At 39.8% G+C, this 23545-nt stretch overlaps 1 protein-coding gene across 6 annotated transcripts in view; it reads right to left on the reverse strand.

Annotated features, from left to right (window-relative positions):
• The window catches only part of slc39a11 (solute carrier family 39, member 11), a 37179-nt gene extending 16369 nt beyond the window's left edge, over positions 1 to 20810 (reverse strand). For 2 of the 6 annotated variants that reach the window (XM_058061853.2, XM_078788929.1), the window contains exons 1-4: positions 20167 to 20309; positions 19863 to 19980; positions 19455 to 19493; positions 16045 to 16203 (exon numbers count right to left, since the gene is read on the reverse strand). In XM_058061853.2, the coding sequence (XP_057917836.2) occupies positions 16045 to 16203; positions 19455 to 19493; positions 19863 to 19980; positions 20167 to 20294 (444 nt within the window). In that variant the 5' untranslated portion in view covers positions 20295 to 20309. The other 4 variants (XM_058061855.2, XM_058061858.2, XM_058061857.2 and 1 more) reach the window with 4 other exon arrangements.
• Between the last annotated feature and the right edge of the window lie 2735 nt (positions 20811 to 23545).

Consider the following 23545-nt stretch of genomic DNA (forward strand, 5'->3'; position numbering starts at 1 on the left):
AACTGCCGCAAATTAGTCCCTGTGTAATTGATTCATATGTTGCTCTCTGATGGTGACTTGTGCAAGTAGCAGCAGGGCATACATAGCGTATACTGCATGAATGTTAAAGCTTTCCATGTCACACAAAGGGCAGTACATACAGTACATACGTGTTTTCGGGCGTGAAATAATGAGTGCATTGGGATTTGCATGTGTCCTTCCAAACATGCAAACATGGATTTTAGTAAGACCATTGTGTCCTTGAAAAGATGATGTTATTTTAAATATCTTGAGGCTGTTGTATCGGAGACTGTTGATTTCAGTCTGGGACAGCAAATATTACATATTAATGTCTTTAATTGGTAACCAACCCCTGCTGTATGAGCTCACGCGTGTATCCTATTCATGTGGTAATTGCCCCTTGACGTAAGTGGCTCTCTGGACACAGGAAGGTGGGTGCTTCGTTTGGCTGTTTATGTGTGTGTGTGTGTGTGTGAAGAATAAGAAAAGGGATTAATCATGCCATATATCTCAGGGATGATACACACTTAGGTTAGCCTTTGCTGGTGACCCATAACACAATCTCATCAGCAGGTTCAAACTTGCTATTAAAACTAGCAGTGGTCTCGCTCTGTTGCTCAGAGAAAGTCAACTCTGTGTATCTCCTGTATCCTCTTTTAATTGGAACTTTGCTGTGATCTTTGGATATTTTGTGGCCCATGGCACATTGTAAAAATACAACAGCAGCATCCATCCGTCTGGTTTCTATGCCGCTTAACCTCACTGGGGTCACATTTTGCCCTGTTGGCTCTTATGGAGGTAGTAAGTTGAACTTCAAAACATTTTGATTAAGCAATGTACTGCAAACAACCATGAAATTTAAAATAAGCTATGCATCAGCTGATCTAATGTTTAAGACCATACTCAAAACACAAACACAAACCCCCAAATTGGGAATGTTTCACAGATGGTTTAACAAAGGGCAACCACTGTCTGGAACTGATGTCTTAATTGGCTTTAGATCAGAGAAATTGTTTAATTTCATTTGAAAATGCATCAGGTTACAATTGAGTGCATCCCATAATCAGTTCACAGTTCCACATGTCCAAAAGGAGTAGGAAGAAGCAAAGCTTATTAAATCCTACCCCTCCATCTGGTACTTTTACAATCAGTAACTGTTACATTTGTTCACTTCCTGCTTTCCTAATATAGTTTTTTTTTTCATTTTATTTTTGTCATGTACCAAAGTACAAGGCGATATGAGCATCCAATGACATAATGGGTACCATAGTAAGTGTCAATATAGTGATATATATATAGCACATCATGACTGGTTCAAAACTCTTCATCCTTGTATTTAGCAAACATCAACTGCTTGTATTGTTTCTTGAATTGGCTCATCGTTGTGCATTGGTTGAGGTCCTTAATCCATCCAGGGTGAAAAAAAAGAGTGAAATATCCGGGTTCAAGAGTGGAAAATCAGGGTTAAAATCCCTGTTTGGGCATCTCTTCGCATTTGCATCCATTGTGTGTGTGTGTGTGTGTGTGGCGGGGGGGGGGGGGGGGCTTCGTTCTTCCACATTGGGGACTCTAAAGTGTCCATAAGGATGAATATCAGTGTGAATGGTTATTTGTCTATATGTGCCCAGCCATTGGCCGGCGACCAGTCCTGGGTGTACCCTGCCTCTCGGCATACAAAATGGATGGATGGATGAACCCCCACATCCTTGTTAAATATGGAAAAATATGGGGTGATTAATCTACAGTGCACCTCGACAGTGCTTCGAGTTGCCCCTCCCTATTAGTAGAATAATAGAACACACACTGTGCGTAAGGTCCCACAATCCACGGGGGACCCCATTTTGCAGTGAGCACCATCTCAGCCCGAGGCAGAAAAGGAAAAAAAAGAAACGCTAGTTGCCACAATGATTGACAGCACATAGCAGAATATAAAGACTAAGACCTCCAAGGTCTCTAAATCGTATTCTCGTTCGGTCCCCAATTTGGCCCGGGGGCGGCCCTGAGTCCATTCCTCAAGCAATCACTCCATATTATAATATCTTTAGCTACCTGTTCCAGCATGTGCCGTAGGTGTTTGATGTGGTGGAGGTCCAGGTTAGGGGTGGGTCACACCAGTGAATTCACACCCAACTATGTTGACACAGAAAAGGGCCTTTTCAAACCGTTTCCAATATAGCAATTTCATAAATTCTACGTTTATAATGCCACCTTTTATAACGGCAAGCTCTCCCTTTGACATGCATTTAACCAACAGCAACACCGAAAAAAGGCTACTGTCATCCCCACTTCAACATAATTGGAGACGGAAAGCTCACAGTGAAGCCCTTGACACTGTGATCTATGCCATACTGGGGTATCTATTAAATTGTTGAATGGATCTATTTGTATCCAAAATGATGGCGAACGCTGCTTTATTTCCCCTCTGATAAATTACAACTCACCCAATCATTTTCTTTGCTGGTGGACAACATATGGTACAAGCTTTTAAGTAAGGGTAATAATTACACTAAAATATAACTCTGAATGGCAAAAGCTTTGAGAATCAAGAATCGTGCAAATATCTGATATGAGTAGAAGAAAAAATAGTGTGAATTTCTGTTTTTCTTGGTTCAAGTTTAAACGCAGTATGAGGAAATGATGAATCCATAATTTAATTCTTTTTGTATTCCCCTTATCATGAGCATTTTGAAGTTCCAACAATAATTTAACTTTGGTTTTAGTAAAGATTGAGAGTATATATATATATATATATAATGTATAATGAAATTAGTATTCATTCATTCATTTTCTACCACTTTTTCCTCACGAGGGTCGCGGGGGTGCTGGAGCCTATCCCAGCTGTCTTTGGGCGAGAGGCGGGGTACACCCCGGACTGGTGGCCAGCCAATCACAGGGCACATATAGACAAACAACCATTCACACTCACATTCATACCTATGGACAATTTGGAGTCTCCAATTAACCTAGCATGCACGGGGGAGAACATGCAAACTCCACACAGAGATGGCCGAGGGTGGAATTGAACCCTTGTCTCCTAGCTGTGAGGTCTGCGCGCTAAACACTAGACCGCCGTGCCGCCCTGAAATTAGTATATATGCATATATTTTAGTATAGATTTCCACATGCGAGTACAATGAAGGATTCCATCATTTCTGTTCTGATTTCACATCAAACATGCTCCGATTGCTTGGTCTGCTGATCTGGCCCATTATCTATAATTCTTCCAAATAAGTCTCGGAAAGAATAGCTAAAGTTGAACAGTATAATGCACCACGAAGAATGATACACAGCTGCAGAGACTCATCCTCCACAAGCATGCAGGAGCTAATCTGATCTGATCAGTTTCTCATGTTCTCATGTCTCCTTAGATCCTCCTTACTCCTAAAAAAACTGCCAGGCTCATTAAACCTGAAAATTGAATTCTGTGCTTGACGAGGTACCTTGAACTATCTTGGAGACAAAGGAGCATGTGGTGAATTACTTCCTCATGCTTGAATGAGTTAGCACGCGTCTCATCGGATGAATCTAAGACAAAATGAGGAAGTGAGGCAGTAAACTGTAGATTTGATTCCATTCAGATTCATCTTTTGGCCAGCATTGAGCTTATTGTTGGGCCAAAGTAGGTTCCACATTGAAAGGAAATTTTAAAGACCTGCACACACACAGTGAAATAAAATCTTACGGAGGTACTTATCTGGGCCAATAGGAGTCTTGGTGCACTACGGACATAATTACAAATTAAAATGTAAATTAGCAGCAGTGGAAAAACAAGTTAACTTATAATTATAAACTGAAGCAAAACTTTTTATGATGTTAAGCTGTGGGAGGAAACGAAGACGACGAAGAGAGTGATGAATATAGTCACTCCAGTCGCATATGTTGTGTCTGCTGACCTTGCTTTGTCACGCACCACATGCTTATTATCAAAACATTCAGCTTTGTAAAAGCAAGCCAATGATAGGGGGCATAGGCTAAGTATTCCCTGAGTGAAACGACCTTGAGGACAACTTTGAGCCAACAACGCTGAGCCATCAAAGCGGTGCCAAGAGCATCAAATTAGTGAGGCTGTGTACATGTGAGCAAAAAAAAAAAAAAAAGCCACGTGCATGCCCATAGGACCACTACCCACAATAGACAGTCTCTATCTGGCAGTGTGTGCCTTCGTCTCAAGTCACGTACACACTGGCTTACAAAAACAGTGTCACACCAACCCTGCCGCCAATCATGTAAAAACATGTACATGGCAGCTACATTTCAATACTTGAGGGGTGCCATGGACATACAAAATAACATCTTTGGCTGGTCATCATCATCATCCTTTTTTATCTGGCCGACCTAACCAAGATGGCAGCATAACACAAATTTTCTGACAGCAAACATGGGACATTGAAAGGTGGAAAAAAAAAATGGAACCTTCCCGGTCCTCATGGCTACCCGATGTTTCTAGCAAAACCAGGAGAGTCCACCAGTGACTACACAGTGGAGATGTGGCATGCTCTGGCATGCTGTTTCCAATGGGCAACAATGGAGCTTCAGGTTGTGCAGGGGCGTCAAACGGTAGATGGCTATGTGGAAATGTTGCAGGGGGTAGGAATAACCTCACTCTTTTGGAACATTTTGCATATTCCCCCGTTCTAAATCAAATTCAGAACATTTGGGGATGGATGGACACAGGGGGTGCTGGAGCCTATCCCAGCTGTCTTTGAGCGAGAGGCCCTGGACTGGTTGCCAGCCAATCACAGGGCACATATAGACCAACAACCATTCACACTCACATTCATACCTATGGATAATTTGGAGTCGCTAATTAACCTAGCATGCTTTTGGAATGTGAAAGGAAACCGGAGTACCCGGAGAAAACCCACGCATGCACGGTGAGAACATACAAACTCCACACACAGAGATGGAACAAATTCTTGTTTAGAAAAATGAATGCATAATGTATTAGCGTTCCAATCTTGAAAAATAATGACTCAAAAATAAAAAGATATTCTCACCCTGTGAGGAGTGTCAGTTAACATTTGATCGAGAGAGAGAGGATCACTGCAGAATTTCCACTGTCAGAGGGCCACTGAGTTTGGACAGTGACATTTCAGACAACAATGAATATTCAAGAATAGCAGACAGCAGCCAACGCACTAGGAAAAAGACAGAACACACACACACACACACACACACACACACGCTGCTTTTTGTAAAGTGATATTCAGTATGGAGCATGAGCTCTGTGTCCATGTTGTGAATAAATGAGGTGGAGAGAAACCACTGGCTGCATGAATCATGGGACTCTGCAGGGTCTCTGCTACCTGCAGAGGACAGGAGCCCGCAGGGTTCCGCTCACACACAGTCAGACACGTTTAGGTATTACTGACATTAAGCATTAAAAGCAAATCCTGTACATCCTTTGTACTTGATGGGGATTTATTATGTATTTATTTCTGTGTGGTACACTATGGTGAAAAATTATGAACCAACTTGACGTGTTGTCCTCTGGAGGGCCAGAACCAAGCGTTTCCAGGCAAGATAAATCTATGAAATGACTGCAAATTGAGCAAGTCACATAATAAATATGTGCAAATGCAAAGCGGCCAATGTAGAGGCTAAATTACATAATCACATCATATTATCTCCTGAGAAAAACACAAAGAGTTGCCAGTGCAGGTTTGTGTGTTGCATTTCTGCTCAGAAATGACATAACTCTCAACTCCACAATTACATGACCATGAATGATATCTATCATAGCCTGGAGATACATATTTCCTTTCAATGTGTCAGCCTGTGTTTTTAACCGGTTATTGTTCGTGCTAGCAGACCGAATAGTACCACATGGATCAGAAAATTACAGTAAATGCCATTGAAAAGTTAAAGTATTTCATTTAGGGTATGTATTGTTATTGTTCCTATATAAGCCCAAATAAGCCCCTCTACCTGCCCACACGCAAAACTTTAAATTATGATTATTTATTCAAAATTATTTAAATTATATGTGCAATTTACTGTTTACGCGGTAAATTGTTGTTCATATATTTATTCTCTACATTATTATTATTTATTATACGGGAGCCAGGCAACGACATTTCATTGGCAATTTCACTGCCGTGTTATTGTGCAATCACAATAAAGGAAGTCTATCAAAAATGTTTCAAAATCCGAAACAATTCGGCCCAAACCGAATTGTACTACTTAATACTTTTGGTTTACTTTACACCTTTGCATGTGTAAAAAAAGAAAATCATACTTGGAATACAGGAAGTGAACAAATGGAACAGTAACAGGGAGATGGGTTTGTTTTTGTTTTTTTTTAAATAAAGCATCTTGGTCGAGCATTAAACATTCAAATCAAACAATGTTTCTTTACAAAACGGAAAGTGGAACAGTTGAAGTGGAGAGACTGATTAGAGGTTGGATTTTTCGAAGTATTGGCTCGCCAATCACGTCGCACATGATTACACACCCTGCCTGCTGCACACCCACACCACAGTGCACAAGTCTTGTGTTCAAATAAAAAAAAAGATGCAATCCAAACTAATGTAATTGTAGAAAGCCATCAAATTTCTCATTCATCTGTAAAAAAGTTCTAAAGAATTGAAGTGGTTAGGCCCTTCCCGCCTAATTATCAATCAGCAAATCTGCTGAAGTTTTCTCCCGTTTTATTTTCAGATATCCACTTCATAACAGAAGTTATCTTAAAGCACTTTACGCATGAAGCAGTTCTACAACTATGCTCATCATACATGAAAGATAACTGACTGAACCCCAAAAGAAAATGGAAGAAGAAACCTTGAGACGAGAACCCAGGCTCTGTGGGGAGGAATTCAGGAAAATTACCATTACAATTACAATTACCAACATTTTGCATATTCCCCCGTTCTGAATCAAATTCAGAACATTTGTGGATGGATGGACATGGGGGGTGCTGGAGCCTATCCCAGCTGTCTTTGGGCGAGAGGCCCTGGACTGGTGGCCAGCCAATCACAGGGCACATATAGACAAACAACCATTCACACTGACATAATTAAAAAGAAAACAGAAGAAGAAACCTCGAGACAAGAACCCAGGATCTGTGGGGAGGAATTCAGGAAAATTACTTTTTTTTGCTAATATGCTTTAGCTGATATGTTTCCTTACACTTTTTTTGTTATTTTAAATTCAGAAATGCATAATCACTGAAAAGTAACCCTCCTGAGAGGTACTCTTAATGAGAGGGAGCGTGTCATCACTGACGCAGCGGCTGGCTCTCTCTCACCGCACAGCGACATGACATTCACTCAGCCTTGTTTCGACTGAATTCTATACCTGAACTCATTTGCTTTATTTGTGGAGAGAGACCCACGCACCTGGCCGAGCCATTCACCAGTCATCCATCATTATGCTGTTTTATATTCAGCACAGCGTTCGACAAAAGCAGAATGAAATGTTCATAATACAGAGGTTCCCATACGGACAGTGCAGTGGGTATTGACGTGCGCACAAGTTTTGAAAAGAGCTGCTAAGTTGATTGACTAATAATAGGCACTTGCTTTATTTAGCATTTTTAGACCCGACATCGCTTTTAGCAGCAGTTCATAAGTTGAATAAGAACTGAAAATAATGGAATGATTACCAGAAATGACAGATTTGACAAGATGCCATTAAATATAGTTTATGAAAAAGATCCACAGAGTTTGTATGGCAGATCTCTGCAGCGACAGTCTAATCGTCTATAATGGCTGACGGCTGCCACACTTCAACTCCCCACACCAGGGGTCTCAAACACGCGGCCCGCGGGCCAAATGTGGCCCGCAGGACACTAGTTTCAGGCCCCTGCCTTGATATGAAAGTTTAATGTTAGTGCGGCCCGCGCAAGTTTGATATGGATGCTGTATGGTATCATGTACCCAGAAAAAAATATTACGTTTGATTAATGTTCATGTTAAAGGTTAAATAACTGTTAATAGTTATCCTCCCGATCCGTGTGGAAGTGGTAAGTTTTTGGCTATTTAAGTTTAAAGGAAATAACTTGAAGGCTAACGTTTAGGTCGCTAGCTCTCTAGTTTGCGAGTTAGCATGTGTCTCAAGACCCTGCAGTTGCGCAATATGTTGTAAATAAAAAAAGTGTAAATGTGACTATTTGTCATGTCTACAGTGCTCTAATACTGCTTTGTTCATTTTAATCTGAAAAATTTGTCTACCCACCAATTATATGTGGTTTCTTAAGTTTTTATTATTTGCTGTTTTATTATTATTATTATATTTATTTATTACTGATTGATTGATTTTCTTTATTCTTGATTTGTTTATTTTTTTCATCTTATTTTGTGTAGAAAAATAAAAATTAAGATATTTGAGAACAGTGGAATGTTTTATTAGTGCTTTTATTGTAGAAAAAAAATGTAAAATCGGAACCAAAGCACTGAAAAAGTTTGTATATTTTTCTGTTTTTAATAAATGCCTTTTTTTTTTTTGGAAAACCTGATGCGGCCCAGACTTGCCCAGACCCTAGCTCCAGTGGCCCCCAGGTAAATTGAGTTTGAGACCCCCACCCTACACAGATTTTCCGCCCTATGTAGAACTGACCAATGAACATGGAATTGCTGTTAGAATTGCAGAATCTCATGGAAATTGACATAATGTGAATGAAATATGTGTAACATCTGTACGAGGAAGTATTTACACGGCGAATCTGATAAACACAAACACCAGCTCGGTGACCTGAAACATCGGCAACATCAATAAATGATCACTTGTCCAGCCAACATGCCACGTTGAGCTTTGCAGTCAAATTGTGGCAGCCGAAATGAAGTCTTGTGGAAATCAATAAAATTGAAGCTCCACTCTGCTGGTTAAGGTCCGTGACTAAGCCATGTCTTTAAATCCAAGCAATCCCGCTGTGGAACAGGAAGTACTGAGCACTGATTGAATTAATTTGCTCCTGCACCAACTGTGACCCTAATAATGTGCACAAAAAAGGCTACTTACTACACCAAAACAAAACTGCACACATACACAGTCACTCTACATGCATGAGTTACATTACATTACTCAGTGGTGTAAAAAAAAAAGTAGTGCTGCCTTCCTGATTTTTTTTTTTTGCATGTTTGTCATATAAATAATTCTGATCAGTCAATAACAACACACCTGAACATAGAATGTAGTTTTTAAATGAAACTTTTTTTATTATTAAGGGAGCAAAGTGTGAAATCCAAATCCATATAAAGGCAGCGAATAATAGATACTTTATTTATCTCCACTAGATAAATTCATAGGAATTAATCAACAAAAACAAGAATGTGTTGCCAAGCTGTTGCTATGTGTGTGTGCGTGCACATATGTAAATGTTCATGTGGGAGTAAATGCCTTCAATATAGCGTAATTAATGGCACATTTGTGACTGAAGCCTTCAGGCATTTTAATTGAGCCTTCATTTTCATTCATTTGAAACAGTCTGTATTCATTTGACTAATTTAAATATGCAAATATGCATGCTTTGCACCTGTGCAAGACTGCCTGAAATCAAAGGCTGTTAGGGTGAAGGTTGAGGGAAAAAAACAAAGCTTTGTGACTGCAGTAGAGGGGACATGATTTGCCTGTAGCCTTTTGTAACACTAAATTAGGAATAATATACACTATCATATACACTATTTCTTAACAACACTGCCTTTACAGTTATTCAAAGTACAATGAAACCTTGGTTAGCCCGGACTCGTGTGTTTTTTTTTCATCATAAAAAATCTACACCACAATTTTGCATTGGTTAGCGTGCATTATCCCAGTTAATGTAAAATATGGCACGCATTGTCTTGTTGTTACCACACTACGTGTGTTTTATATCAAAACATGCTTCCTTGTTAGCATCCTATCACGTGTCTACACAGTGACTACGTTATATCGCATGTCTACGTCTTCAGGGGTGACTCTTCAAAATGGTTTCACCTTAAAAGAAAATAGACTGCACAGAAAAGTGTACTTAAGTTATAACCACAACTCCATTTTTATCCAATGTTCTATGTTATTTGAGGGGGAATGGTGCACTGAATAATCCGTTTTGCTTTGTCATGTATAAAAAAAATAATGAAATAAAGTCAGCAAAGTCCTTTTTGTGCTAAGGATGAAATAAGCTGTCAAATTCCAGCTGTCAGAATAAGAAAAGGAAGAGAACCCTATTAGTTGGATGGGACCTCTCTGGCAGCAGTTAGGAGAAAAGCAACAAAACAAAATCTGCTAAATTCAGCTCATCCTCAACTGTGAGCATGAGAAGAAAAAGTGTTCCAAACAATATTACTTCTAGACTGCTTCCAGTGCAGCCAGAAGGCACGCCTATCCAGCCAGTCATACAAAAATACTTACGATTAAGTACAGCTACATGCTGAACATAAAGAAATAGCAGGCAATGTGTAATCTGTCATCGTTATTATGCTAGGAATGCAAGTATTGAAATCTACACATTTATCTCACTTGACCATTTGACAGCATCGTACCCTGATAGATGGAACCACCGGTGTGGCAACGGTTCTTCCCCATTGTTTTGGAAAAGGCTGAAAGAAGTGTGCAAAGCTTAAGCACAGTGTTCAAAATAATGATGTCATCTTCCAGCCTTAACTTTCACCCTGGGTAACCATGACTAAACATTCAATTTGGTCACTCCAATACAAGACAAGCCCAGATACAGCAAACACTGAAAATGCCATATGTTTGCTGTGCTCTAGTCATTGGTCATTCGGTACAATTGGCCAAATGGTGCCCGAAGACGGGATAGACAAGAAGCCCCCCAGAACAGTTGATATACGGTGTACCATGACGCAATTTATCCAAGCCGCCAATTTGACACCAATAGACATTTGTTGGTAAGCTCTTGTAAGGTGAAAGACAAAAGACCCACATATGAAGATAACACTGAGGTGATTATACAGAAAATACAATAAACTAAATACTGGATTTTGCAATGTTGCAAAATGATGATACTTTTTTGGATTTCTACATGGGTTGGTTTATAAAATGGAAAAGTCCATGATTCTTTTCATTCTTCAGTTTGCGGCCCTTGGTGGAAAAACGTTTGGACAGCCCTGGTCTAAACAATCAAACGTGACCCTCCATTTCTAACCCACTGTGATGTTTGTTTCCTGTGTAAACATGCAAGAATACCGCTACTTTGTATTGCTCTAACAGCACAACTATTGTACTCTAGCATCAACAAGCACTTTTCGATGGTTACTGACGGTAGTTTGACAATAGGATAAGAAAATGCGCTATTACTGCCTTCTGCTGTATTTGTGTTTTCCAAAATAGTCACACATTAGTGTGCAAATAAACCATATTTTGTCCGATACGTTGAAATCCTGTGCTTTGGAGTTAACTTTACAAAGAAAACATAAAACATCGATACCAAAATACATAAAATGAAATAAAATGAAATAAAAAAATCAGTCACTTTAGGCCCCAACAATAACAAATTTAAATTCAAGAAACACCATTTGCTGCATTCTGAATTAAAAGTATATCAAATAATAAGGTAAGCGAAAGTACAGGTGTCGAGGTAATCATCTATACGCCATCTTGCTCTCACCTAATCACACTCACTTGTCATCTTTACCTTATCAGCCCATCCTTCTCTTTCTGTCAACTCTGGCCATCCCTCAGGATCTATCTTTCTCTTCTCCCAGCGTTCTTTTCATTCGGTTTCGGTGTTTGTCGAGGAACCAGTAAAAGTGGCACCAGCAGCTGTCCAAACACTGATGGCACCACTTGTGTTTGTGTTGAAGACCCCCTGTGTTCCCAGTTGAATCCAGGCTAGCTATTATCGCAGCTGTACATTTCCCCTTTGGTCACCATGGAACCAGGTAAAGAAAGGGCAGATGTAGCGAGAGAAGCAAGAAATATGAAGACAAATGAACAGCAAACATAGCTTAGCGAGTATCTGGAGTGCTTGCTCTATACACCAAAAAAAAAACAAAACAAAATTTTGCCATGCCAGTCTATTGTGTATACTTCAACTTTGTTGAGTGTGGCATCTCTTTTTCAACCAACCAGCTTCTGATCAGCACTGAGCCAAGTTTTATTTCACTTTTTAAACCGCAACCGCAATTCTAAAGCCATGCCGGATAACAACAACCCTCTTATGACCGGCCCCAGGGAACTCGAAACAAAGAACCAGAACCGTAACTGTTCAAACTGAAAGAATGCCCAACCCAACATACAAGACACAACACGAGGAATTTGGTCTATTATTGAACATATTTGGACTGAAATATTTCTATCTTTTATTTTTCTCAGAATCATCAAAGATGGATTGATAACATTTGGGAAAAGAGGTGGTACATTACTGACCAATGACCGATGTCGTTTTCAAGGCAAAAAGCAATTGTGTGTGTAATCATTTTCCTCCTCTTGGAATGTTGCTGGCAAGGCGCAATGGTTACAAAAGATGAGAATATTGATTGCTGCTTTGGTCTGGTGGCCACATCGCAAGTAGAAGCTGAACGCCTCTTACGTGTGTGCTGGGAGAAGTAGCAGGCTATGCAGGCTCCGCTCTCGTTTTCGCGTTCCATTTTCAATGGCTGAATAGATTTGCTTTGTGGACGGTTTTTGAGGGCATCGGCTTGATTTGCTCAACATCACTTTGGAGATACACAAACCGACACCGCACAACCGACATCGTGTACCATTTCTTCTCAACAATAGCCTCATCACCGCGGAACAACTCCAAGTCACGGCTGACATCTATTTGGCTGCCCTCAGGTCCGCGTTTGGCTGCGAGTGCGGTCAGTCTGTTTCTCTAGCAACTGATGTGGGGCAGGAAAAGGTTGACTCTAATGTTTGATAGAGTAAATATGGTCATTTTGAGGCTGTCAATTTGCAACAGGAAGCTTCAACTCCCTACACCCGGGGTCTCAAACACGCGGCACTAGTTTGAGGCCCCCGCCTTGATATGAAAGTTTAATGTTAGTGCGGCCCGTGCAAGTTTGATATGGATGCTGTATGGTATCATGTACTCAGAAAAAATTATTACGTTTGATTAATCTTCATGTTAAAGGTTAAATAACTGTTATCCTCCCTATCCGTGTGGAAGTGGTAAGTTTTTGGCTATTTAAGTTTAAAGGAAATAACTTGAAGGCTACTGTTTAGGTCGCTAGCTCTCTAGTTTGCGAGTTAGCATGTGTCTCAAGACCCTGCAGTTGCGCAATATGTTGTAAATAAAAAGAGTATAAATGTGACTATAGTCGTGTTTTGTCATGTCTACAGGGCTCTAATAATGCTTTGTTCATTTTAATTTGAAAAAAATAATTTGTCTACCCACCAACTATGTTTCTTAAGTTTTTATTATTTGCCGTTTTATTATTATTATTATTATTATTATATTTATTTATTACTGATTGATTGATTTTCTTTATTCTTTATTTGTTTATTTATTTTTCATCTTATTTTGTGCAGAAAAAGATATTTAAGAACAGTGGAATGTTTTATCAGAGCTTTTATTGTAGAAAATCGGAACCAAAGCAATGAAAAAGTTTGTATATTTTTTTGTTTTTAATAAATGCGTTTGTTTTTTTTTGGAAAACCTGATGCGGCCCAACCTTGCCCAGACCCTAGCTCCAGTGGCCCCCAGGTAAATTGAGTTTGAGACCCCTGCTCTAATCACTTTCTCTGTGAGAGCTGAAGTGGGTTTATTTTTAATTTTTTTCCCTTTAATTACCATTCAATTACCATTCAGTGACCACTGTTACTGAACATAACGGAGTTTGAACCTCTTTCAAGATAAGCATTCCTAAATGCCATCACAGGGTGGCAAGCCATGGAGAGAAAAGTCCACTTGTTGCCGTGTAAGCTGGACATACACTAGTACGTATATCTGACACGGCCTCTTGCAGGTTCATAACAAGAACAGTAAAAAGTAATTGTTCACTTTGAATATGGGATTTTGTATTACATGCCTTCACTCGCCAGTGGCCTTAGCAAACCGTTTGTGTGTTCCGTGTATGCGAGTGTGCGCGTCATCTTGTATAAGAGTGCATGACAGTGATGTGTCAGACGCTCCTTCATATGCAATTCGTGTCATTGCTGCTGTCCTAGCGTGACCACAGAAGCTCAAGGCAACAGCTGTTTTTTGCTACTTTGACCACTGTCACTATGTTATATTTGTGCCTGTTTCACATTTTTCTTAAAGGCTGCTTTAAAAAGAAAACTGCACTTTTTTCTGGAATTTTCTGTGAGACACAAACACATATGTCTTCTTCTTTTCTGTGCGTTCTAAGGATATAAAAAGAGATAAAAACAGACAGCTCATTACCGTCACACACAATGGGACACATCTATGCCGCCTACAAAGACTGCTATTTAAACACATGCAAAACCCAACGAGTCTGAAATACATACTGTGGCCATGTAGTAACAGGTACATTAATAGTATTTTGCTGTATTTGGGTTCTTTTAAGCATTACCACAACTCCATTGGTTTCACATTGCAACATAGAAAGGAGTGCAACAAAATACACAGCAGCAGTAGCAGCTCCAAGATGGGTCGTGGTCAGAGGCATTGTGCGCAGTGAGCATCAGTGAAGCGGGGGAGTGTGTGGTGAAGCTAGACGCTAGCTTTCGAGGCGGAATAAGTGTTTCCATTATGTGCTTCCTTAGTTGTCTGTTTTTATATCTTTATAACGCCAAGAAAGGAGAAAGACTTCAAGTCTCATAACGATTGTGGATGATGGGCAAAACTCCAAAAAAAGGGGCACTTTTCCTTATACGCTAGCATCCGTAACTTTATTCCGCCCACAGCGCACCTCAGACGGACGTAAGTTCTCATCACGTCAAAGTCCCATGTTCCTGACCACTCAGTAATGAAAGATGTCTGCAGTGCCCCGCTTCCCTGACACTCAATGACTTACAGAAAAAAAAAACACACAAAGGACTCAGGGAAGCGAACGCTTCAGAGGTGAGGCTGAGGGCCAACACCGAGTCAAGCACTAATCAAACCGGCTCTATGGATTAGACATAGCCAACCTAACAAACAGTCATCTTGAGACAATAGAAGAACAACAAACCCTGACGGCGTCTCTAATACTGGGGACTCGCTATGCAAGTACCGTATTTCTCTTCCAGAAAGAAAACTACTGGTAAATCGGTTTTTGACCAATATTTCAAGGCACACAGAATATTGTGTTCTAGGGCTATATAGACACGATATATACCAAGAGAAAGGAGGGACTCATCTTTCATCTAAAAAGGGACAAAAACAGCTTGCGTGCATGTATGTGAATGCATTAAAATTTCCCCTCAATGCATAATCTCTTCAACGCTGCAGTCATGAACCATTAAGGCAATTTTAACTAATCAGAGTCGCCAATGATGTCATTTCCGCAGACGGGACAGGTTACGTGAGGACTGCTAGTGAAGTTAATGTTTGTCACATTTGTCAGCAAAATGTATTGAACATAACATAAACATAAAACTATAGAGATGGGCGGGTGAAGCTTTGTTAGGCTTTTCTTCAAATTGTACCGGAACAGATTCGACATGTGGTGGAAGAGTAGTGAATTCAAGGCAATCGGTGTCACTAAAAATGATAGACCAGTTGGCGCCAACCGTCAATGCACGCTGTGACATATGAAGCTTCAAACGTCATCGGTTAGACGATATGGAAAAGGCTTAAGTTTGGAGAAAGACATGATCTGCTCATGATCTCAAACATGCAAGCTCATCTGTGAAACATGGTGGAGGCAATGTTATGGCTTGGGCTTGCATGGCTTCTTCTGGGACGGGCTCATTAATCTTCATTGATGATGTAACCCAAAAATGAACTCGGAAGTCTACAGAAACATTGTGGCTGGTAATTTAAAGAAAGATGCATCTTTATCTTTAAAAAGTACTAAATAGAAAACCCAATGCTTTATTTTCTAGGATGGATGCAATCGACCGAACACACATCGATGCAGTTAGATCAGAGGAATATAAATGGATACCTCGATGTATTGGATGAATCGTGACACCCGTAGTGCTTTGTCATCATTCATATTGTTTTGTTCATCAGCACCACATTGAGACTATGCATCAGTTATTAGAGGAGGTCCTTACCAGCAAGGGCAAGGCGACGTCAGCAAAGTAAACAAAAGCTGCCCCGAGTGTGAATCCAATGGCCACAGGAAGAAAGGCAAGTGAGCCGTACTTCCCAGAATCCTCGGCCATGTCGATTGCTGGTGCCAGCAAAGACCAATAGGAAGCGGCCAACATTACCTAAGTGAAATCAAACAAAAATGCAACATAAAAAACAGACAAATAATAATAATCACAATGTCTTTCAAATGCACATCTGTAATTAACCATGAAATAAAAATGTTGGGGCTGCACGGTGGTCGAGTGGTTAGCGCGCAGACCTCACAGCTCGGAGACCAGGGTTCAATTCCACCCTCGGCCATCTCTGTGTGGAGTTAGCATGTTCTCCCTGTGCATGCGTGGGTTTTCTCCGGGTACTCCGGTTTCCCCCAAAATTCCAAAAACATGCTAGGTTAATTGGCGACTCCAAATTGTCCATAGGTATGAATGTGAGTGTGAATGGTTGTTTGTCTATATGTGCCCTGTGATTGGCTGGCTACCAGTCCAGCCTTTCGCCCGAAGACAGCTGGGATAGGCTCCAGCACCCCCGCAACCCTTGTGAGGTCAAGCGGTAGAAAATGAATAAACAAATGAATGAATGAATGAACATATACATATATACAATACATACATATATAATAGCATGTTTGTACTGCAAGTCTTGAGATGGTCATTGAGTGGCCCAGTCAGCCCCTAAAGTGTGAATGCTACCATCCAGCACTGCTTTGGGTATTTAACCTTGCATAAGAACACTTAAGAAGATTTGTCTATTGGCATCAGCCTAAGGCAAATGGAGCTAATGGAAAAGCGTGATGCAATTAGTCAGTAAATCCATCAGCTTTGTCATGAGCGCTTTTAAAATACGATATTTGGATTGCCAACCAGGGTGCCAACACCCACAGTCTATAAAACTACGGCATTTAATGGATGGATTCAACAACATTTTTGATGAATTGGTTGTTTTGCTCACCCTCTGAAATAACATTTTGAGTTCCTTTGGAAGAGACCTTTGTTCCCCCGCCTGTCTAAAAATATCAGAGAAGATAAATGTTTCATTGTGTTTCCCATGAGGAGTTTATTCTGTCCTGCTAGGTCTGCAACTACAAATGTTTATTTTGGATACGTGAAAGCCCCGCAGCATCTGCTGCAGAGACATTGCTGCACTCCGAAATCATTAATCAACAAAACCCGACAAGTCACTCCTCTGGCCTTCCCCACGGCTAATGCCAAAAAGTTATTCTTACACCTGAACCAAAAAGTTAATTGGCTCTCCGTTTCTGTCAGTTTGTCTGCTAAGTTCAATGCAGGAAAAGACCCTCGCTATTCATCAGCTTGGCTGTTTTGTAGTGGGGCTGAACGTGGGGGAGTTATGTCATTGGGATTCTTTGGCTCTTCATTTTGTAGAGTTGACTGTTTTATTTTTCAGTGTTTAATATGATCAATACGGTAATAGATAGATTTACTATTAAATGTTATTCTCCATAGTCTCATCCTATGTCAAACTTAATTAAGAAGTTGGACCAGTTGAAATTGTTAACTTTTAACTGCTCCTCACAGAATTAGTTTATTTAATAATTATTATTCTTTGCTCATTGTTTAAGTATTTTTAAAGGGGACCTGTTATGCTCGTTTTCGACCTGTGTCCACACTAAACACAGCATTACAGTGGTAACCATTAGGTTAATTTTAAAGTGTTACTTGAAATGTTTGACCCCAGAATGAAATACAGTCGGTCGACTAGTGACCCTGAAGAGGTACCACTGTGTATAGTAGGATAGGAATAAGAAAGTAATTCCTAAATGCAATGACAGGCATAATTGGGGTCAAACCATCAAAGGGAGCATGAGACCAGTCAAAAGGCTAAAGTGTACCCCAGTGACCCCAGTAGAGACAAGTGGCATAGAAAATGGATGGATGGATGGATGGACAGACATTGGCCACTTCCACTTGGTTACCATTTCCAAGCCTTAACCCAGAGAGGCTGGGATCTTCCATCATGAATAAAACAGCTCGGCAAAAGACAATGCAGGTCTGGATGGAAATAAACGTTTCAAATGTTAAACGTTTTTTCCCTATCTTGGGAAAAACCACTGCATTATTTAAAAAAAAAAACTACCTGACAATGCAGGCACGCTAAAGTTTTTGCTGTGACACTGAATGAGCTAAAGGAAATGTGTACAGCAGTCAGAGCAAGTCTAATAAAATATTAGTGTGACTTATTTTTTGGTCATGCAGTGGAATGCCTTAGGGGCCATTTTTTTCTATCAGTCAAAAAATCCTAATATGCAAGGACCACAAAGTGAAAATAAATTGCTGTAAAATTGCATTTTGAGGAAAAAGAAGAGACAGCTTGTATCAATAATTCAGTGGTCAAGGGAATCTATTGAGCTGGTCAAATATTTTTGGAATTCATGTTCATGTATAAATTTATATTAAGCATATTCAAGGGTGGAATCAAAAGACGGCAACATAAATCAGAATTGAGATACACTCCAATTAAAAGTCATTCTCTAATCACCGGGCATTACTTGCCTAATTACAATCATAATCAGGGTTGGAAATCAGCAATCACGAATGGATGATTGAAGTTAGTGATTGCAATCCAAGATTCACAAGCACAACTGGAATACCGTGCTTAAAAAAAAAGATTTGATAAGTTTGGGAACCAGCACATCTTGTCTACTAATTTGTGCCAGGAGGAGTAATTCATCTAGAAGGAGAGAACAAACAGTTCTACTCTGACGTTAATAAATCTCCTAAAAGAAAACTAATTTAGCAACTTGTATTAACAAGCCCAAACTCTCAGCTACCTTTAAAGTCTGCCGTGATATTGCAGAGAAAATGAAAAAAATTATATCCAGGACTAGTCAAAGACAGGGTATTTAGACATAAGTCTGTATGGTCAAGAATGAATACTGTATTATATATTAATGAGCAGTAGTCAGAACTAATTGTTAGGCTTCCTAACTTGTAAATGTTGTCTTTTTTTCTTTGATTTTTGTCTTGTATCTGCAAATCAAAAACTAATTTTCGTGACAACTCAATACAAAGGACCAAAAATTAGCACAATAGGCCCCCTTTGACCTGTTTGTTCAGTAGTTAATATTTTTCTGGAGAGAAAACAACTTCAGTAAGGTTGAAAGATAATCGTCCTATACAGTATATTTCAAACTGTGGGTGTCCCATATCAGATATCCAATATCAATATCACTCTATATCATGTTACATCAGCCTGCGTATGTTGGCACTCCGATACAAGCAGTCCCTTCCAGACTCCACGCCAGCACTTCTGAATTCAAGGCTGCAATATCTGGTTGTATAAGTCTTTAAAAACATCAAGGTTCCAAGAAGACAATGTGACCTCTGTAGTGCATAAGAAAATAACAACTCACCCCTGCTGCAAATCCTAAACTTCCGTCCAAGACGTGCTTCTGAAAGGTGAGGCCAAGTCAATATGTTAATACATAGTAAGAGTTAACTGGATACCTTCAGTAAATTTTGTTCAATTGATTCCAAAAATAACAAAACATGAGTATTTTTAAGTGGCATCATGTAATTGTAACAATCGGGTTAACCTTCATCATCAGATTTTTGCAGAACTTCTATTAGTAATTATTAGAATATACAGTTGTCCCTCATTTATCACTGTTAATTAGTTCCAGACCCAACCACTATAAGTGAATTTCCGCAATGTAGGGTTCCTTGTAAATAAATTCAATATTTTCACAGTAAGAGCATAATCACAAAAAATATAAATAATACTAGGGGGTAGATTTACAGAACCAGTAAATAAATAATACCTGCCGACTGGAGAAGATGAACACCATCGCTGCTCCAGCAGCAGTCAGGCCCCAAGTGAACAGAGTGCCCAGCAGGGCCTGCCCAACAGGGGAGTAGCCTTCCAGCATTGTACCACACCTGGACACACAATAAAAGTCAACATGTATCTGTTGCTATTGTTATGGAGAAATCAATGCATTTATATGAAAGTTGCATTCCAGAACACATCATTCCTTGCTCATATGACGTTAGAGTTAATTTCATTGATATGCACACAACTGGGAATAAATATCCCATGTAAAACAGGATGTTGGCCTAACGCACCTTAAATCAACATGCCTTTCAGGCTTTACACTATTAGCATGTTTGTTTTTTGCACACTGCAGACCGAAAAGGGATTTAAATCCTGTTTTCTTAGCAATATCTTTGTTTGGTTTGGTTTTGTAACTCATCTCCTTGGGCAAAAGAGAACTACAAATAGTTGCTACGTTAAGTCAAAGATGATCACAGAGGTAAAACACCGCTCCTCCCTCTCAATGAAAACGTTTTAAAGAGAACCATGCAGTATTTTTCAAATCATGAAATAGCACTAAAAGACGTAACTTAATGATAATGCTCACTTTTGGTTGACACTGTCGAGTAGGTATCAATTTAACAATACCTTTCTGCTTTTACAGTCGAGCTACATCCCCTTCCAAACGTTTGGCAACACAGAGAGGGGAGTGTATAATATTATTATGCTTGCAATATGCAGTAGTGCTCCAGGATACTGAGTCGACTTATTTCATAAAGAGATAGCTATAGTTGGTCAAAACCCTGCTTAGTGCAACGACGGACAGAAACACTAATTCCGGAACGTATACTATTGCTCTAAATGTACACGTTATGTTTTTGTAAGAAAGGTACAGAGCTTACCCACTCTTTCCAAAGGCACTTCCAATCCCCTGTATTTACTTCCTACTTCCTGGTTCAAGTGCCTATGACGATTTAGCCCCGCCTCTTTTCACAATCTATTGGTCGACGGCTTGTAGAGTATGAAATAGACTCCTCCCATATTTAAAAGAACATGACGAGAAAAAAAAGACTGATAATTCTTTATAAATTAAGATTAAGATTAAAACTAATACAGCATTGTAATTCCATTATAAAAATAGCACTTGTTAATCTAAAATTAGTGTTTTATACTACAGGTAAACACAGACCAGCTAAATTGAACATAAATGCAATGGTATGATTAGTTAATTAGTGATGACAATCCAGAAGGGAGGAGTTTATGGCTGATCAACAAGATCTACCATGAAATGCATCCATTAATTTTCTCAGTGGATTTCTATGCTTGTTGGATTATTAAACTCCTGACCATCTGTGCAAAACAGCGTCTCAAGAAAGAATTTCCTATGCTCTCAGGAGCTGACATCATAAATGTTGTTTACCATTGATGTTTGAGAAGCCTGTCCGCTTTAAGCAAAGAGCATTTTGGATGGTCCCCCATGATAGTGTCAGCGCTGAAAAGTGAATTCCCCTTCAGGGTGAAAAAAAAAAACGGGTTTCTCTTGCTTAATAATTCATTCTTGTTGAACAGTGAGATTCTTTCTTGCAATGATGTTCCTTTCATGTGGCCTCTAAAATACTCGACAAAAAGACTAACCTTGAAGGGAACTTTTAATGAATCTCAACCAAAGTTCAACCAAAAAAAAAAATGGAGTTTATTCATCTTCAGACAACTTTACAAATTCAAGTCTCTTCATATTTTGTGTTCTCACCGTAGAAGGCTACCAAATGAGGGAAAGAGGGAAAAAATAAGATGACCATAAAACCATAAATGGAAGTTCCTACGTGCATATGTCGTGTGTATCGGCTGCTCAGTACAAACTTGCTAAACATCACCAGATTGTTGTCAACTCTCTAGCGGTAACATCGTCTCTCTTTTGTGTTTCTTTGTGTTATTTGTCACTCATTTTGACCCTCTGCTTTTTGTTCACTTTTTGCTGTGTGATTCATCTTCTTCTTCCCTGCATAGCCTTCCCTGCACTGCCCACCGAGGAGCTCCTCCGCCCCGATCCACGCACTCTCGAGTAACAATAAATTCTCATCTTTTGCTCACACTAAGGTGCCTGCGTTTTGGAGTTCAGCCCACGATCCCTGTACCAATCCCTGAGTACAATTTCCAATTTGTTTCAATATGAAAATAAATCACAAGTCAAGCAGTGTTGCAGACGAGAGGATCCATTGTTTGTCATCATAACAAGCTAATGGTTTGCTTGGAAAACCCCAAACATACAAATATCTTGAAATAATACACAAGATAAAATGCTAAATATTTTCTATGGCCTCTTCGCATTTCCAGCTTGGTTGAAAGCACCCAAAAATGATCATGCCTTTATAATTTTATCAAATATATCAGTGGTAAATCGTCTAGATCGTGTCTTACTGAGACACATTCTTGTGATTGTGTTTTTTAGGCTGCGGCATTTTGTTTCATGTTCAGATGAAAATCCCTAAACCAGAATTGTATGGATTAGTATTGGCATGAATCGACTTTTTACACATGAGAATACATGAGAATACATGAGTATTTTTAAATATCAGTGCAGACCAGCCAACATGTATGACTTGCAATTTGTCTTTTACGCTTTTATGCTTCACTGTTCTCTATTTTGTTGCATTTCGCTGGTTTCACTTTCACGTTCAGTTAAATAAATATAACAGTTTCTCAGTAGTACTTCAAATCTCTCTGATAGAAGTTCTGTGTGAACTGCAGCCCTGTCCTGTTGAAAAAGCCAGTCATTATCATCACACAGGCGAGGCCTTCAGTCATGAGGGAAGAACTTTACAATATCTCCACATACCCAACTGCTGTTGTTTGACGCCCCTGCACGACCTGCAGCTCCATTGTCCCACTGAAGGAAAAAGTATCCCAGATCTCATGTGGGATCTTCTTGTGCAGATGTCACACACCCGGCACCAGTAACAACCTTCATTTGGACCAAAGATCGTCCAGCGAATCGAATCCTCTGACTTATGGCCGGTGACATCTTTTAGGGTCTACTACTTGACTTTTGTGTTTGATCTGTCGTGATTGTGAAGGATAGGAGTGATGTTGGTGACGCCATTGTTGTTGACAAGTTGGACCTTTTGGTGCAACACTGGAGATCTACATCAAGCCCCTGTGCAAAGAAGTGATACCAAAAATGTGGCGCATGTCCTGCAGTGTCGCCCTGCACGCAGGAGAGTGATACCACCTTAACTGAAGTACTTGTGAATATATAAACACGTACACACACACCCATTTGTTAATTGTTACATTCATTACATACATTCTATAAATATTCACGCGTATTACCCTATTTTAGCATAGAAACCCTGCTTCTATTTCCAAATCTTTTTGTTTGCATTCCACGAGGACCAGTGTCATGGCGACATGACAAAGGAACATCACAGAAGCTGATCTTCTCATGAATAAAACAGCCTTTAATCTTAATGTTCACATGTATGTTCTTTTGCTGCACACGTCTTTCAAAGCACGAGGAGATGAATGCCGGAATGACACCAAAGTGAAATATTGCCCGTGAAACATGGAGCTGCCAAAAATATCCAAATTCAGCCTGCTTGCCCCCCCGACCCCCCCATAACAAAGTGTTTGCAGGATGATTAAGAATATGTGATATGGAGTATTAAAGAGCCAAGCCCCAGCCTAATCACG

This window comes from Doryrhamphus excisus, linkage group LG2 (assembly GCF_037039965.1).
Source record: "Doryrhamphus excisus strain RoL-2023G ecotype Guam linkage group LG2, RoL_Dexc_Guam_v1.1, whole genome shotgun sequence".
Taxonomy (NCBI): domain Eukaryota; kingdom Metazoa; phylum Chordata; class Actinopteri; order Syngnathiformes; family Syngnathidae; genus Doryrhamphus; species Doryrhamphus excisus.